General features: G+C 43.4%; 1 protein-coding gene across 1 annotated transcript in view; it reads left to right on the plus strand.

The window, feature by feature from the left end:
* AFF2 (AF4/FMR2 family member 2) overlaps window positions 1-14464 on the plus strand; it is a 165591-nt gene that overhangs the window by 109204 nt on the left and 41923 nt on the right. The window contains exons 5-7 of the mRNA XM_008058552.1: window positions 7027-7186; window positions 9314-10327; window positions 12429-12550. Coding sequence (XP_008056743.1) covers window positions 7027-7186; window positions 9314-10327; window positions 12429-12550 — 1296 coding nt within the window. The remainder of the gene's footprint in view (window positions 1-7026; window positions 7187-9313; window positions 10328-12428; window positions 12551-14464) is intronic.

Raw genomic sequence — 14464 nt, forward strand, 5'->3', positions numbered from 1 at the left:
TCCCAGAGTTTGATCCTGTTTCCCCACCCACCTCCCTCCTCTCCCTGCCCCCACCCAAGTCACCACGTACTGGGCATAAAACGTCCCCTGGCTACCTCTCAGTCTGCTCAGCTGTGTGCTTCTTGGAGGCCCACTTTTTCCTATTCATATCTGGATCCAGCATGCCCTTGTTTGGAAACAGAAGCCAATATTTTTATTTTTATTTATTTATTTATTTATTTATTTATTTATTTTTGAGTTGGAGTCTCACTCTGTCGCCCAGACTGGAGTGCGGTGGCCGCTCCCGGCCACCGCAGACTCGACCTGTTGGGCTCCAGCGATCCTTCCGCCTCAGCCTTCCAAGTAGCTGGAATTACAGGCATGCGCGACCACGCCTGGCTGATTTTTTGATTTATTGTACAGATGAGGTCTCGCTGCCCAGGTGGGTCTCGAACCCACGGGCTCAGGCAATTCACTCACCTCAGCCTCCCAAAGGCACGGGATTACAGGCTGAGCCACTGAGCCCGGCTCAAGAGTCCATCTTAAGGAGGAGGACAAGCCTCTGGGGACTCAGGCCCCCTTGCCACCCCACATTCCTTTTTTCCACCAGAGCAACTGTTTTTATCTGCTTTAGATATGTTTCTGTGTACACTTTTATTGGACAAATGAGCTGAATAGATTTTCAGGGTGTGAAAAAGATGAGGGAAGATTTCCAAATTGCTGACACAGATAGATAGGTTCTTCTCACCCCCTGACTAGAAAACATTTCAGTGTTTGAAAGTGTCTGACCCAGTGTGGTGACGCAGACGTAGTGTTCACGTTCTAGAACCCAGATTTTAGATAGGAAAAAGAGAGGAAGAGAGGTAAGATCAACTGTGGGTATTGAGTCCATCCCTTCAGGGTCATCCTTTTGCAACTTGATGAAATCAAAGATGAAACGATTACAAATTATCTCTTAGACAGACACTTGATTTCTATAAAACAGGAAAATGAAATGGTCATGTTGACGAAATTTGTACAAGTCTCAACCAATGGAAAGGGTCTTATACAGGACTCTCCCATCAAATATTTCCTGCTGCGTGCCTTTGGCAAGTTCTGGGCCTTGTGAAATGTGTTGCCAAGATCAATACCCTGTGGACTTGCTTGTCAAATCTTCCCATGTACGTTTCCCACTACAAAGTCATTACCCCTTGTGGAACTTTTCTTTTCTGATGCCCACACAGCTTGATTGAGCAGAATGGCCAATTCATCATCCTTGTTTATCTCCAGAGAAGGGAATTTACAGTTAAATTAGAATTAGACTCAAACAGCACTGATGCAGATGTTTGACTTTCTGTAGGCTGTTAATCTGAATTAGTGAAAAGTCTGACTTATTAAATAACCCTACAGAAATGCAGTTTTAATCCTCTAAGTTTCATACAATAGCATTGTGACTGATATAGTATTGTCAGGAGCAGAACATTTCAGACCTACCTTAAAGAGCAGATTGGATTGCCCAAACATCTCCTCTCACATTTTCTCCTAAGGTTCACAGGCTCCCTTTAAATCTCCTATACACTTTAGCTTCATAAGGATTACAATCTTTGAGTCTGATGACACTGTGAAGATCATTTAACCCTACTTCAGACCCACAGTAGGAATCCTCCTACCATGTTCGTTGCAGCTGGCTGGCTATCTGGTCACCCACGGGCACAGGGTTCACTGATCTGCAAGGTAGTGCATTCTTTCTGTGGCCAGCCATAAGTTTTTAAAGGTTTTTCATAGCCGGGCTCGGTAACTCAGCCTGTAATCCCGCGCTTTGGGAGGCTGAGGTGAGGCTGTGGTGACTGTGTGCCTGAGCCCGTGGTTCGAGACCCACCTGGACAACTTGGTGAGACCTCATCTATACAATAAATCAAAAAATTAGTCGGCCATGGTAGCACGTGCCTGTAGTTCCAGCTACTTGGAAGGCTGAGGCAGAAGGATTGCCAGAGCCCAGTGGGTCGAGGCTGCGTTGGCCAGGAGCGTGCCACTGCACTCCAGTCTGGGCGATGAAGTGAGATTCCAACTCAAACAAAAAAAAGTTTTTCATGATGCTGAGCTGAAATCTTCCTGACTAAATCTCTGACTCATTGGTCCTGTATTTACCTTGGAAGGCACTCAGAACTCCTTTCCCTATAGGACAGATCTTCAGGTTGTCTAGAAACTGTTGTGATATGAAACCCACCCCTAATCCAGGGTCTTCTTCAGGCAAAATATCCCAGTTTCTTTACTGTGACTTTTGGACTCTTCATCTTTCTTGCATCTGCTCATCAATTATGGTATCACATATTGATCCCCTTATTTCATAAGAGGCCTGGACAGTCAAAGCATAGAGAGATTGTCATGTATAGAGACTAGAGTGCCTGGACTATGTCTTAAAACCCATCTTTCTCCCCTGATACTCTCAAGCCTCAAGGCTAACCCTGCCTGGAGAAAGTAACTCCAATCCCTCCCCATCTACTCTCCCACTGGCCTGCTCTTTGATTTCCGTTTCCCAACTTGGATTCCCCCACCAAGGTCATGGACTTACTAAACTGACTTATTTGTCCTCAGTCTGGCCTGGGACAATAAAGACCTAATGTATGGGTTTGAGATTAAAATGAGGTTTCATTCCACTCAGTAAAGACAGCTCACTCTGATGAATATGATAGCAAAATCTGATCTTTGAAAAGGTTGAGAAGTTGACTTTGAAGTCATCACCAATGTGGGTCCTTTGAGAAGTTTGAATGCATTAGGGGTGAAGTCACAAAGTATACTTTTAATATTTACTGATTATGGAGTGGATGCTTTAATATATCAAATGTTAATTATTTTTAGTACCAGAATTATCTTTGTTGTAACCACTAGCATTCTTTTTAAAAGCAGTATATTGAAATATGAGAGTAAATGATGCGTGGGAAATAATTTTTATATAGTCTTGGTGAATGAGGAATGTGTAAATTGCACATTAGTTTTTCATCTCCTAGGCAGAATCAAGTATTGCATGGACTGGCTTCATTCATAGCCACTTTAATATACATTTGAAAAATAAATTAGCAATGTAAGAAAATAAATGAAGCAGAAGTGGGAATTTAACTAGCTGAACAGCTAACTGATTTCAGTAAAGAACTGAAATTGAAATATTGTGATGCTTTACCAACTTGAGAGCTCCATGGTATATTGTAGACAAGAATTTGGCCCTACGCCAACTATTTTGATAGCGGCAATATTGACGTTTGTCCTTCGTGGGAAGGCAGTGTTTTGGCTTCATACTCACTTATAGTCCCCGGGAGCTGTCCCAGCTGGGCAGGAGTTAGGCCACAGAAAGTGAGGCCCAAACTCAGATGTGGAACTTACATTCCTCAGCAGACTGGGTGCAGCAAGAGTCTCCAGCAAGCCCATGAGCAGCAGATAGAGAATAGAGGCACAAGAAGATGCTGATTCTGGAGACCAATTTACTTCCATTTAAGCAACCTTCATTCCCTTCCACAAATGCTGGCTCTCCCTGTTTCCAGCTCATTAAGACCCTGAAGCCCTTCACCCCTAGTTTGAGTTCTCATGGTGTCCCCTCCCCCGAAGTTCACCTTCCCTGTCATCTCTAAGTATGTACATGTAAGCATGAAAAGCTTATGTACTTCTTGTTCTTCCTTTACTCATTTCCTCTAAGTGGTCATTGTCAATGATGACAATCCATGAACTCCTTCCTGAGAATACAGCAACAGATTTAGCTGTAACAATTCTTTTATTATTTTTTATTATTATTATAAAGATGTGGGGTACAATTCAGGGTTAGGTATACAACATTGATTATACAGTTACCCTTGTTGATGAGGTATGCCCTTCCATCCCCTAGCAGTCTCCCTCAACTGCCAATCCCACCTCTCCTCCCCTGACAGTTTCCCACTACTGCCAATCCCTTTCTTATAGTAATATAATTGTTCAAGGTCCACTTATGAGTGAGAACATATGGTGCTCTGTTCTTTGTTTCTGTGATAGATCACTGAGTATGATCGACTCCAAATCCATCCAAGTTGCTGTGAAGTCCATATATTTGCCTTTCTTTATGACTGCATAAAATTCCACTGTGTATATGTATCATATTTTCTTTATCCTGTCCAGCTTCGATGGGCAACATGGATGGTTCCATGTTTTTGCTATTGTGAACCAGTTGTAACAATTCTTAAGAGTGATAAGTCTCAGTCAAGGTTGCCCTTATATTTGCAATGTTTTTTTTAAATTTCATGTCTATAATTATTTTTGCTTAAAATATATTGTAGTCAATTTTTCATATATAGTGTCTATCCACATCTGTGATCTCTTATTCACAATTCTAAAATTCAAAAATTTATCTGAGAACTCTTATTTTTACTGAGTTTGAGACAAACGTATGTGATGATAAAACCAGACCTAAACTTACATGATGATATTTGTTTAAAGTATTTATTTATTCCTCTTACTGTGAATGTTACTGCAGCAATATCAGCAAGTTTTATTAAGGGGTGTTTCTTCAGATCTCACTGAGAGTATTACATATATATGTATATTATATTCAGCATATTACTTTTTAAAATTAAAAGATCTTAATGCCAAAATGCGTCTTCCTCAGAAGGGCTTTGGATAAGGAACGTGAATACAAAACATAAACATACACACACATCAAATTTTCTACTAAACCCATGAAATGTTTATTTAGTTGAGGAATAAGTTGATTTTGGTAAATCACACACCTGTGCTTCATGCATGTTGCCTTAGAGTTTGGTTTTGAAAGAGTAATCTCTAGGATTGTTTTGTTTCTTATAAAAATTGCTCACAAATAATCCAGTAATATCCCAAAGTAAGTCTAGAGCCTATTTTAGTTTGGCAATATCAGGATGACCAGTTTCTTATAAGAAGCCAGAAACCAATGTGTAAATGAGAAAGAATACCAGGAAACAGTCTTTTCACTGGAGAATCATAAACGTGGATACAAATTCGATTTTATCTCTCAATCTACCACCCAGTATTTTTGGTGTTGCAGATGCTTTGTGTTACATTTGAAAATTTACTTGGGGAGAATTGAGGCCAGGTTAGCCTAATCTCTGGATTAGTCTCACTTAGATTTATGTTCTCTCAATCTTTATTTAGTAACCAATGACAAAAACAATCGATTAGATTTAAAGGGTGCTTTGCATAAATAGGAAGTCATTACTGGCACTAAAGAGAGATCCGCGAAGGAATGCAGGAAAATAAGAGCCCTGAGTTATAAGTCTCCTCCCCTTCCCCCTACCACTGGGGAAAGATACACAGTTCCCAGGAGACACAGTAGTCCTGGATTTCTTGTGCTTTCCCTAATCTCTTGATGTACTTGGCAGAGGAATGTACTTACAGATAGCATTTACTTAGCAGATAGCATTTTAAAATGAGCTTTCCCTCTATGAAAGAAATTGCATACCTACGAGATTAAAGGGCCAGTCTTGGGGGATGGAAGGCACAGGTAATGGAAAGGCTCTATATGCTGGGTGGTGACTTATGAGGAGCCCATGCTGGCTTCAAATAGATCCCACTCCTTCACAAGCAGTAGCTGAGTAAGGCTCCAGCCCAGCAGGTAAGAACTACAATGTTGAAGAGACTCTGGGGAGGGCGAGGGTGTGGGGTGGAGGCATGGACTCCTTTGGGGTTAAAAAAGGAATAAAGATCTATGCTTCTAGAGTCTTGGACAGGGGGATCCTTGGAGCTCCTCTTTGTCAGTTTAAAGGTGGGGCCACAGGACCAAGTGACCTCCAGGGCCGTGATTGGGCTCTTCTGATTCAGTTGCTGCTTCAGATTTGGGGAATGTGAGACAAGGTGCTGCAGCATGTGTGCAAAAGACAGGGAGGACCAGGTGAACGGGCAGGCAAAAAGGTGGGCCAGACTCCCAGTGTCCCCCTTCCTGTGAACTAAACTGATCTCCAAAGGGGAACTAGGCTGAAGAGACAAAGGGAGATGAGACCCCTTCTTTACATTTCAAGCTTCATTTCTAAGAGAAAGCAGAGCAAAACAGTCGAAAGAGATGATGAGGAAAAGGACAGAAAAGCAATGGTGTACCCCAGGGTGCTAAGAGGCAGCTGAGGCTGATTTGTTATGGGGCACAGAGAGCAAACGATCGGTAAAGAGGAGTATTGATTATCAATAAAGGCAGAGTAGCAAATGGTGTCACTGTCCAAACTCTTTGCTTGGTCAACTTTACAAATTTAAAATCAATCATTGCAGTTTGTTGGTCCCTTATGATCATTCCTCCTGTTAAGAGTTTTACAACAAATTTACAAAAAAACAGTGGAGAAGACCAAGAAGCACACTTTCTTTCCCTTATTCATACACCCAATAGACAGCAATGGAGGACAAACTCAAGTCACTTTGCACCAGGCCCTCAGCAGTGAATATGCTCAGCCCAGCCATCACCCTTGAGGGAGCTGGAAGCTGCGTGCTCCTCTTGGGTCTCCAACTAGTTGTGAGGCAGAAGCAAGTCCCTCCCCCTTTCTAGGCCTCAGTTTCTTTCAATTAAAATGATTTTTGAATTCACTCCTTCTTGGTAATAAGATTATACTGTATGTTTAGCTAAGATCAGAGCCTCTCAACAAACCTGTGGGATATTGGACAGGAGAAACATAGAAAATAAAAAATTACCTGCACTGGAAAAAAATTGGGACAGGTAAACATTTAAGGCTCTACTTCTGTATCTGCATCGGGAAAGGCATGCAACCTTGGCTTAAAGTTTTCTACTTCTGTATCTGCATTGGGAAAGGCATGCAACCTTGGCTTAAAGTGAGAGTGACAAGGCTTTTTGGGAGGCAAGGCAGTGTGATGGAAACCGAAAGAACTTGGATACACATAGGCCTGTTTCTCCTCAAACCTTTGAACGTGAGCCTGTCACTGGGCCTCTTGAGCCTCATGCTTCCTATCTGTAAAATAGGGATGGTGCACTCTACTCTGCCAGTATTACACTGATCATAGGCCCTTCTGCTGAACTGGGCTGTGGTCCATCCAGTTTGAGACTGAATGATGAAATGAATGATGTCATTTTTCTTTCAGTTCACCCTTGGCCACTACCCAGCCTCCATCCGCAGTGCAAACCAGTGGGGGTTCTGGCAGCTCCAGTGAGTCAGAGAGCAGCTCCGAGTCTGATTCAGACACTGAAAGTAGCACCACTGACAGCGAATCTAATGAGGCACCTCGTGTGACCACTCCAGAGGTAGGTGAAGTTACCAGAGTTCCAAACATCCTTTCCCCCAGGTAGCACCCCCAACACCTACACACACATACCCATTTTTGACCCAATAATTACTTTAGCACGGTAGCTATTTCAGAAAAGTATCCAGATAGTTGATAGCTTTTTTCTTTAAAACATACATTCACACAGTCCCTAACATACGTACATTTCTTGCTATGTGACTCATTTGCTGTGTGACTCAGCTTCTCTGAGCCTCAAGCTTTCTCATGTCTAAAACTAAAACAGTAATGACTGGGTTAGCAGCTTATCTTTTGAGAGAGCCAGTGGAGCCAGTCAAAACCAACTTTTGGCCTTGGGGAACACCAACCCTTACTCTAGATTAAATTATAAATTGCCATTTAGTAAGAAAGACCCCAAAAACGTGGTTTTCTTTAAAGGTAAAGTGTTGATTAAAAGGTCACATACTTTTTATGTCCATTTGCATTTTTAAATGTGTTTAATAATAATTCATAAAAACATTTAAAACTCAGCATGGAATACCAAAATAGTACCTTTGAAATAAAAGAATTTGCTTTTTGTTCTCTCTGAGTTCAGGATGGCTGTTTAGTTCCCCCGAGCCTGCATTTGATACAGCAAGGAAATCGCCTCCATGGCTCTTCATACACTTGTTTTTTTCTTTTTTCTTTTTGAATTGGAGTCTCACTCTGTTGCCCAGACTGGAGTGCAATGGAACGCTCCCAGCCACCGCAGCCTTGACCTGATGGGCTCCAGTGATCCTTCCGCCTCAGCCTTCCAAGTAGCTGGAACTACAGGAGTGCACTACCATGCCTGGCTAGTTTTTGGTTTATTGTAGAGACTAGGTCTCGCCAAGTTGCCCAGGCTGGTCTTGAACCCACAGGCTCAGGCAATCCACTTGCCTCGGCCTCCCAAAGTGCTGGGATTACAGGCTGAGCCACCGAGCCTGGCCTATACACTTGTTTTTCAAACAGAAGGAGGCAGTAGTCATATTACTACTATTAATAATAGCAAACACTTACTGCACATGGTTCACGTGTCAGACACTGTGCTGAGATCTCGACTTGCATTTTCTCATTTCATCCGCATAACAACCCTATTATCATTTTACAAATGAGAGAATAAGGTTCTGACAGGTTAAAAAAGAGCTCTCCAAGATTTCATAGATACACAGTGGTAGAGCCAGGACTGAAACCCAGGCCCATGTGATGCCAGAGCTGATGTTATCCACCCCAGAGCTCTGCTGCCCATGGTGGCAGCTGATACTGTTTCCTCAGCTCTTACCTCCATTGTCCTGTGCAGGTTGAAAACACAGCTACTCAAGTGTTTTTAATTCTGTCACCCTCTATTGGCTGGTGCCATAAGCCTCAGCTGATGGCTTTCAAAAGAAGAGCTCTTCTAATAAAAATGATGGCTCTTTTAGTTCAGCTGGCAGAATTCAGACTTGGGAATCAAGGCCCTGAATAGCACGCATCATTGCCACGGCTTAAAAGTGGATGCTAATGTCTGCATGCATGTCCCCATAAATTGCTTATTGCCCATACACTGAGGAAAGTGCAGTTTTGTTTTTTCTGTTTTTTCTCGGAAGTCAAATCTTTTCATCCTTCAGTAAAAATACAAAAGGCTTGCTCTGTTTGCAGTGAATGACAGTATCACATAGGAGCACTGGCACACTGGTGGATAGAAAGCCTTTCCGAATTACACTTGAGGTGCGCTTACATTCCTTTTCAGGAACAAAGGCTATTACCTCTGCCTCCTGGTGAGAGGTTGAGTGATGATTCCTACCAAAGGATTTTAGGAACAGGTTTCCCTCTCAGGCACCCCTGCCTACCCACTAGAACATCTCTCTGTGAATAATTCTTTTCTCCTGGCCAGAGTGCAGAATATTTCAGAGGAGGAGTGGAAATTAGATTAAATAAGTAGACTGTTGCTGGTTTGTATCTGGCTATCTAGGTAATTTGATTATTGTTGCTAGTGCATGTATGTAGGCAAGTGTAGGAGTGTGTGTGTGTTTGTATACGTGTGAATGGTCACTAAACAACCCAAACTTTATTAGCAGTCACTGGGCAGAGGATTCTCCTGAATTCTTCCCAAATGTAAAATTCATTCTTGCTGCTTTTTCTCAATCCACAGCCTGAGCCACCCTCAACCAATAAGTGGCAGCTGGATAAATGGCTTAACAAAGTGACATCCCAGAACAAATCATTTATCTGTGGCCAAAATGAAACACCCATAGAGACCGTTTCTGTGCCTCCTCCAATCATCCAACCAATGGAAGTCCAGATCAAAGTGAAGCCAAACCCCAGCCAGGTCCTGGCTGAACCCAAAGAAAGGCCTCTCCTCAGTCTCATTAGGGAGAAAGCCCGTCCGCGGCCCACCCAGAAAGCTCCAGAAACAAAGGCTTTGAAGCATAAGTTGCCATCGGCCATTGAGACAGCTTCTCAAAGGACAATTGGAAAAAAACAGCCCAAGAAGGTTGAGAAGAACACTAGCATCGACGAGTTTACCTGGCCTAAACCAAATATTACCAGCAGCACTCCCAAAGAAAAAGAAAGCGTGGAGCTTCCTGACCCACCAAGAGGCCGTAACAAAGCCACAGCCCATAAACCAGTCCCTAGGAAAGAGCCAAGGCCTAACATCCCCTTGGCTACTGAGAAGAAGAAGTACAGAGGGCCTGGCAAGATCGTGCCAAAATCCCGGGAATTCATTGAAACAGATTCTTCTACATCTGACTCCAACACCGATCAGGAAGAGACCCTGCAGATCAAGGTCCTGCCTCCTTACATTGTTTCTGGAAACAATACTGCCAAATCCAAGGAAACCTGTGGTACCAACCTGGCCCTTGGCACCTTAATCAGCAGCAGCAACAACAACAACAACTTATCCATCAGTAATGAGGAGCCACTTTTTTCACCTATTCCTGTCATGCAGAGTGAGCTTTTGTCTCCTCTACGTGATCATGAGAATCCGAAAAACCTCTGGGTGAAGATTGACCTCGACTTACTCTCTAGAGTACCTGGCCACAATTCACTTCAAGCAGCACCTGCCAAGCCAGACCACAAGGAGACTGCCACAAAACCCAAGCGTCAGACTGCTGCTGCAGCAGCTGTGGAAAAACCAGCCCCGAAGGGCAAACGTAAGCACAAGGTAAGTTGCCCAAAATGGCCTTTCAAGTAATTGTGAACAGTCACTGGCCATTGTCTAACTTGACCTTGAGTCCCATTTTCAAGGAGGCAAATGGCAATGGATTGCTGCCTTTGCTGAGCATGATGATGCTTTCCATGAGTAATACGGTATTTGACGTGACCAGGGAGGAAGACCTAGGAATGATCAGGCTTAGGCAGCCAATGGCAAGCATGTCCATTATGGCACATGAGGGATTATAATGTATAAGAAAGAAGAATATGGACAGAGTCTCCTTCCCCAGGGATCTAGTCCCTGGAGGCAGCTCCTTAAGCTGTTCTGATTTTTACAGACTTATGTATCATTGCTCTGAAATCTCTACCCCCTTCATCAGCAGGTCACCTATGCACCCACAGTGTCCAAATGCATCTCTAGGGCTTTCTCATTTCTCTGGACAAATATTAGTATCCCCACAGCCCAGTTGTACTTTGAGTTTTCTGGCTCCTACCAGCCAAATGTTTTTCCCAGCTGCTAGGATCACTTATCTATGACCTAGGTAGTAGGCTTGACTTGTGAAAATCTGTCCTGCAAGAGGTTAGGGCTGAACTCCCAGGCTATAAAGTATAATCCAAAGCTAAAATCCAGAATGGCCCTTTCCATTTGAGATATGTCTACAGAGATGTGTTTATATCCCATAAGCTCCTATGTATCTCCAGATATCAGGGTAGTTTTTTAAGAGTGACGTTGTCTTTTGATGATATTCAGGTAATTTTATTTCTAAGGTGGCCATATTGGCTAGAGAGGAGTTTCCTAGTCCTTTCCCTATTTCATCATGTCTTTCCAGGAAAGACTTAAGTAGGGTCAGGAATGACTCCGATTTCTCATTGAGCAGCAGCCCCACCTGTAGCCAGCCCCTACTACTGAAAAAGAGACTGCAAGAATGATTTAAATCTTCATTCAGCTTGACTTTACAAGTTAAACATACAAGATATCTTCTCTGAGTTGTACACCAACATACTCAATGAAAATACAGGTTGTACATCTCAAATCTGGAAATCTGAAATCCAAAATCCTCCAAAATCTGAAACATTTTGAGCACCGACATGATATTCAAAGAAAGTGCTCATTGATGCTTTGCAGATTTTGGATTTTCACAATTAGGATGCTCAAACAGTAAGTATAATGCAAATATCCCCCAATCCAAAAGCATCCCAAATCTGAAACTCTTCTAGTGCCAAGCATTTCTAATAAGGGATACTCAACCTGTACTCAAAAATAGGGACCAAGAAAACTGGAATCTTTTCCCTAACACTAATTCTCCACTCTTAGTGACAATGGTACAACCTTCAGAACAAGCACATGCAAAAGCCCAAAGGTGTGCCCTATACATGGTTCAATTCCTTGCATGGTGTTGATTGTATACACAACCTTCCAAGTCACCCACAATTTTCTTTTTTTTTGGAGTTGGAGTCTCACTTGGTCGCCCAGACTGGAGTGCAGTGGCCGCTCCTGGCCACCGCAGCCTCGACCTGCTGGGCTCCGGCGGTCCTTCCGCCTCAGCCTTCCGAGTAGCTGGAATTACAGGCATGCGCTACCACGCCCGGCTGATTTTTTGATTTATTGTAGAGATGAGGTCTCGCTGCCCAGGCGGGTCTCGAACCCGCGGGCTCAGGCAATTCACTCACCTCAGCCTCCCAAAGGTGCAGGATTACAGGCTGAGCCACCGAGCCCAGCTACACCCACAATTTTCATGTTGCTTGGACAGGATGTATGCCGTGTTTGAGTTACAATGTTAATTTCTAAACTACTCATTTGTGGGGGTGTTTTAATGGGAAAAGTGTCTGAAAATGACAGATTCTCTTTACTTTTGTTATGAGATTCCTATGCCACCTAATCTTCAATCAGAGGTTCACATTACAGTTCAACTCTCTCAAATGAAACTTCTTGGGAGGGCTAAACTAGGCAAGACTGATTGCTTTTCTGTCTAATCAGAGGGCACATTTAACTCTCTTACCTAATCTAGAAGTTAAAACTGTCTATCTTGTTCATTTTTTAAATGCATAAAACGTGATTGTCTAAATGTGCCATGTATTTCAAGCTCGGTGTGTTTTTTTCTCTGTTACAGCCAACAGAAGTTGCAGAGAAGATTCCTGAGAAGAAGCAGCGCCTGGAGGAGCCCACGACTATCTGCTTGCTCCCCCCTTGCATCTCACCAGCCCCACCTCACAAGCCTACCAACGCAAGAGAGTGAGTTTGCCCTGGCTCTGTAAGACTGTTCAGACTCCTAAGAAATCCCAATTGAACCCGTTTTGGGAATCTTGTCCCACAGAAATGTAAGGTAAAAGACAGGAGTCCCTTAGTGCAGGCCTGACAACTGTCCCTGGCCACTGGTCTAACAAGGGTGTGATAAAGGGGGGCTGCCACTCAGAGTGAGCTTTTAGCAATATTTCTTTGCTCCGATTGATCACTGAAATGAGCCGAAACAAAGTTTTAGCACTAAGTGAAGGGTAAAAGGAAGTAAATAAATTAAAAAGAGGAAGCATCAAGAGAATCCCTATCCCTTTAACCAGATCACCTGCTTCTGGCCAATGTTCCATTCTGATGGTGATTAATCACTTTCCCTAGAAAAGCAATCCCTCCATCTTGCCAGCATGACACAGCTGCTTCCTTTTTGATGTCATTACTTAACATTAATATGAAGCTTGAGGACCAGTAGCTGCATCCTGAACTCCACAGAGGTCAGGGGAATGACATGTCTGGTGAGGCCAGAAAGATGAACTGTCTGGGAGTTGCTCTCCCCCGGGACAGTGTCAGGGAAAGCTGGCTAGGAATGGATACGTTAATTCCAACCAGCTGGCACCTCTTCTCCCTTCTCTATGAGAACGATTCCAGGGTTGGGCAGGAGGTCTCCTTGTCCCCTCCTCATTCAAACAGCATCAACGATCCCCAGAGAAGTCCTGCCCATGTTTTTGCCAAGTGTCGTAACTGAGTTTTTCTGTCTTATAAATATCACTTAACTAACAATCATGTCAGCTACTTGAACCATTCTGTCTGAGTAATTATTGCCATAAATTCATTCAACATTAGAGATCACTTCCATCAAAGCCCAGTTTTGGAGCCTATTAGCAGCCCAGAGCAGAGAGGCAATCTGGATAACTGCTGCTAACAATTGATTTCACAGATTAGTGTTTAACATCAGTGATAAGGCATCAATCTGCCACAGATAAGATGTTGGAAATAAGTTATCAGTTTACATTTGTCTAGACCTTTGTTGTTTTGAGATGAAAGGTAGGAAAAGACCAATTACCACTGGATCTGCCTGGTATAATAAGGAGACTTGAGTCCTGGGCTGGCCATTTCCCTGAGGATCAGTAGCTATTTGTAAGGTGCATCTGCATTCTCTGATTGAACGTTGCTCTGAAACATCCCTTCATACCCGTGGAGTCTCAGAACTAGAGATCCTTCCAGGGGAGCAAGGACCCCCTTCACCTCCAGGTAGACAGGCATGTGAGGAAGTATGTTTCTCAATGGTCAGACATGATCATTCCACGGCCCTTCTCTTTATGACAAAAATGTCATAGCTGCGGTGACAACCCTTCTCCAGTTCCCAGGATTTGACCAGAGTAGACCATCTAAAGAGGTGGGGGCAGCCGGGCTCGGTGGCTCAGTCTGTAATCCCCCGCCTTTGGGAGGCTGAGGTGAGTGGGTTGCCTGAGCCCGCGGGTTCGAGACCTGCCTGGGCAGCGAGACCTCATCTCTACAATAAATCAAAAAATCAGCCGGGCGTGGTAGCGTATGCCTGTAATTCCGGCTACTTGGAAGGCTGAGGCAGAAGGATCACCGGAGCCCAGCAGGTCGAGGCCGTGATGGCCGGGAGCGGCCACTGCACTCCAGTCTGGGTGACAGAGTGAGACTCCAATTCAAATAAAATAAATAAATAAATAAATAAATAAAAATAATAAAAAAATAAAGAGGTGGGGGCAATGGGGTGTTGATACACTCATCAGTTTCCACTGCTAGTCTCCCTTAGCAACCCAGTGGCCTGTCACTTGCTCCATCTTATGGAAGAGATGAAAAAGTAGTAAGTAAAGTGCTATTCATTTGAGTTGGCTCTCATCAAATGATGTCTTTAATTCATGATTTTTACAGTGTATCTGTTTT

This window comes from Carlito syrichta, unplaced genomic scaffold (assembly GCF_000164805.1).
Source record: "Carlito syrichta isolate Samal-C Ts95f unplaced genomic scaffold, Tarsius_syrichta-2.0.1 Scaffold303382, whole genome shotgun sequence".
Classification (NCBI taxonomy): Eukaryota; Metazoa; Chordata; class Mammalia; order Primates; family Tarsiidae; genus Carlito; species Carlito syrichta.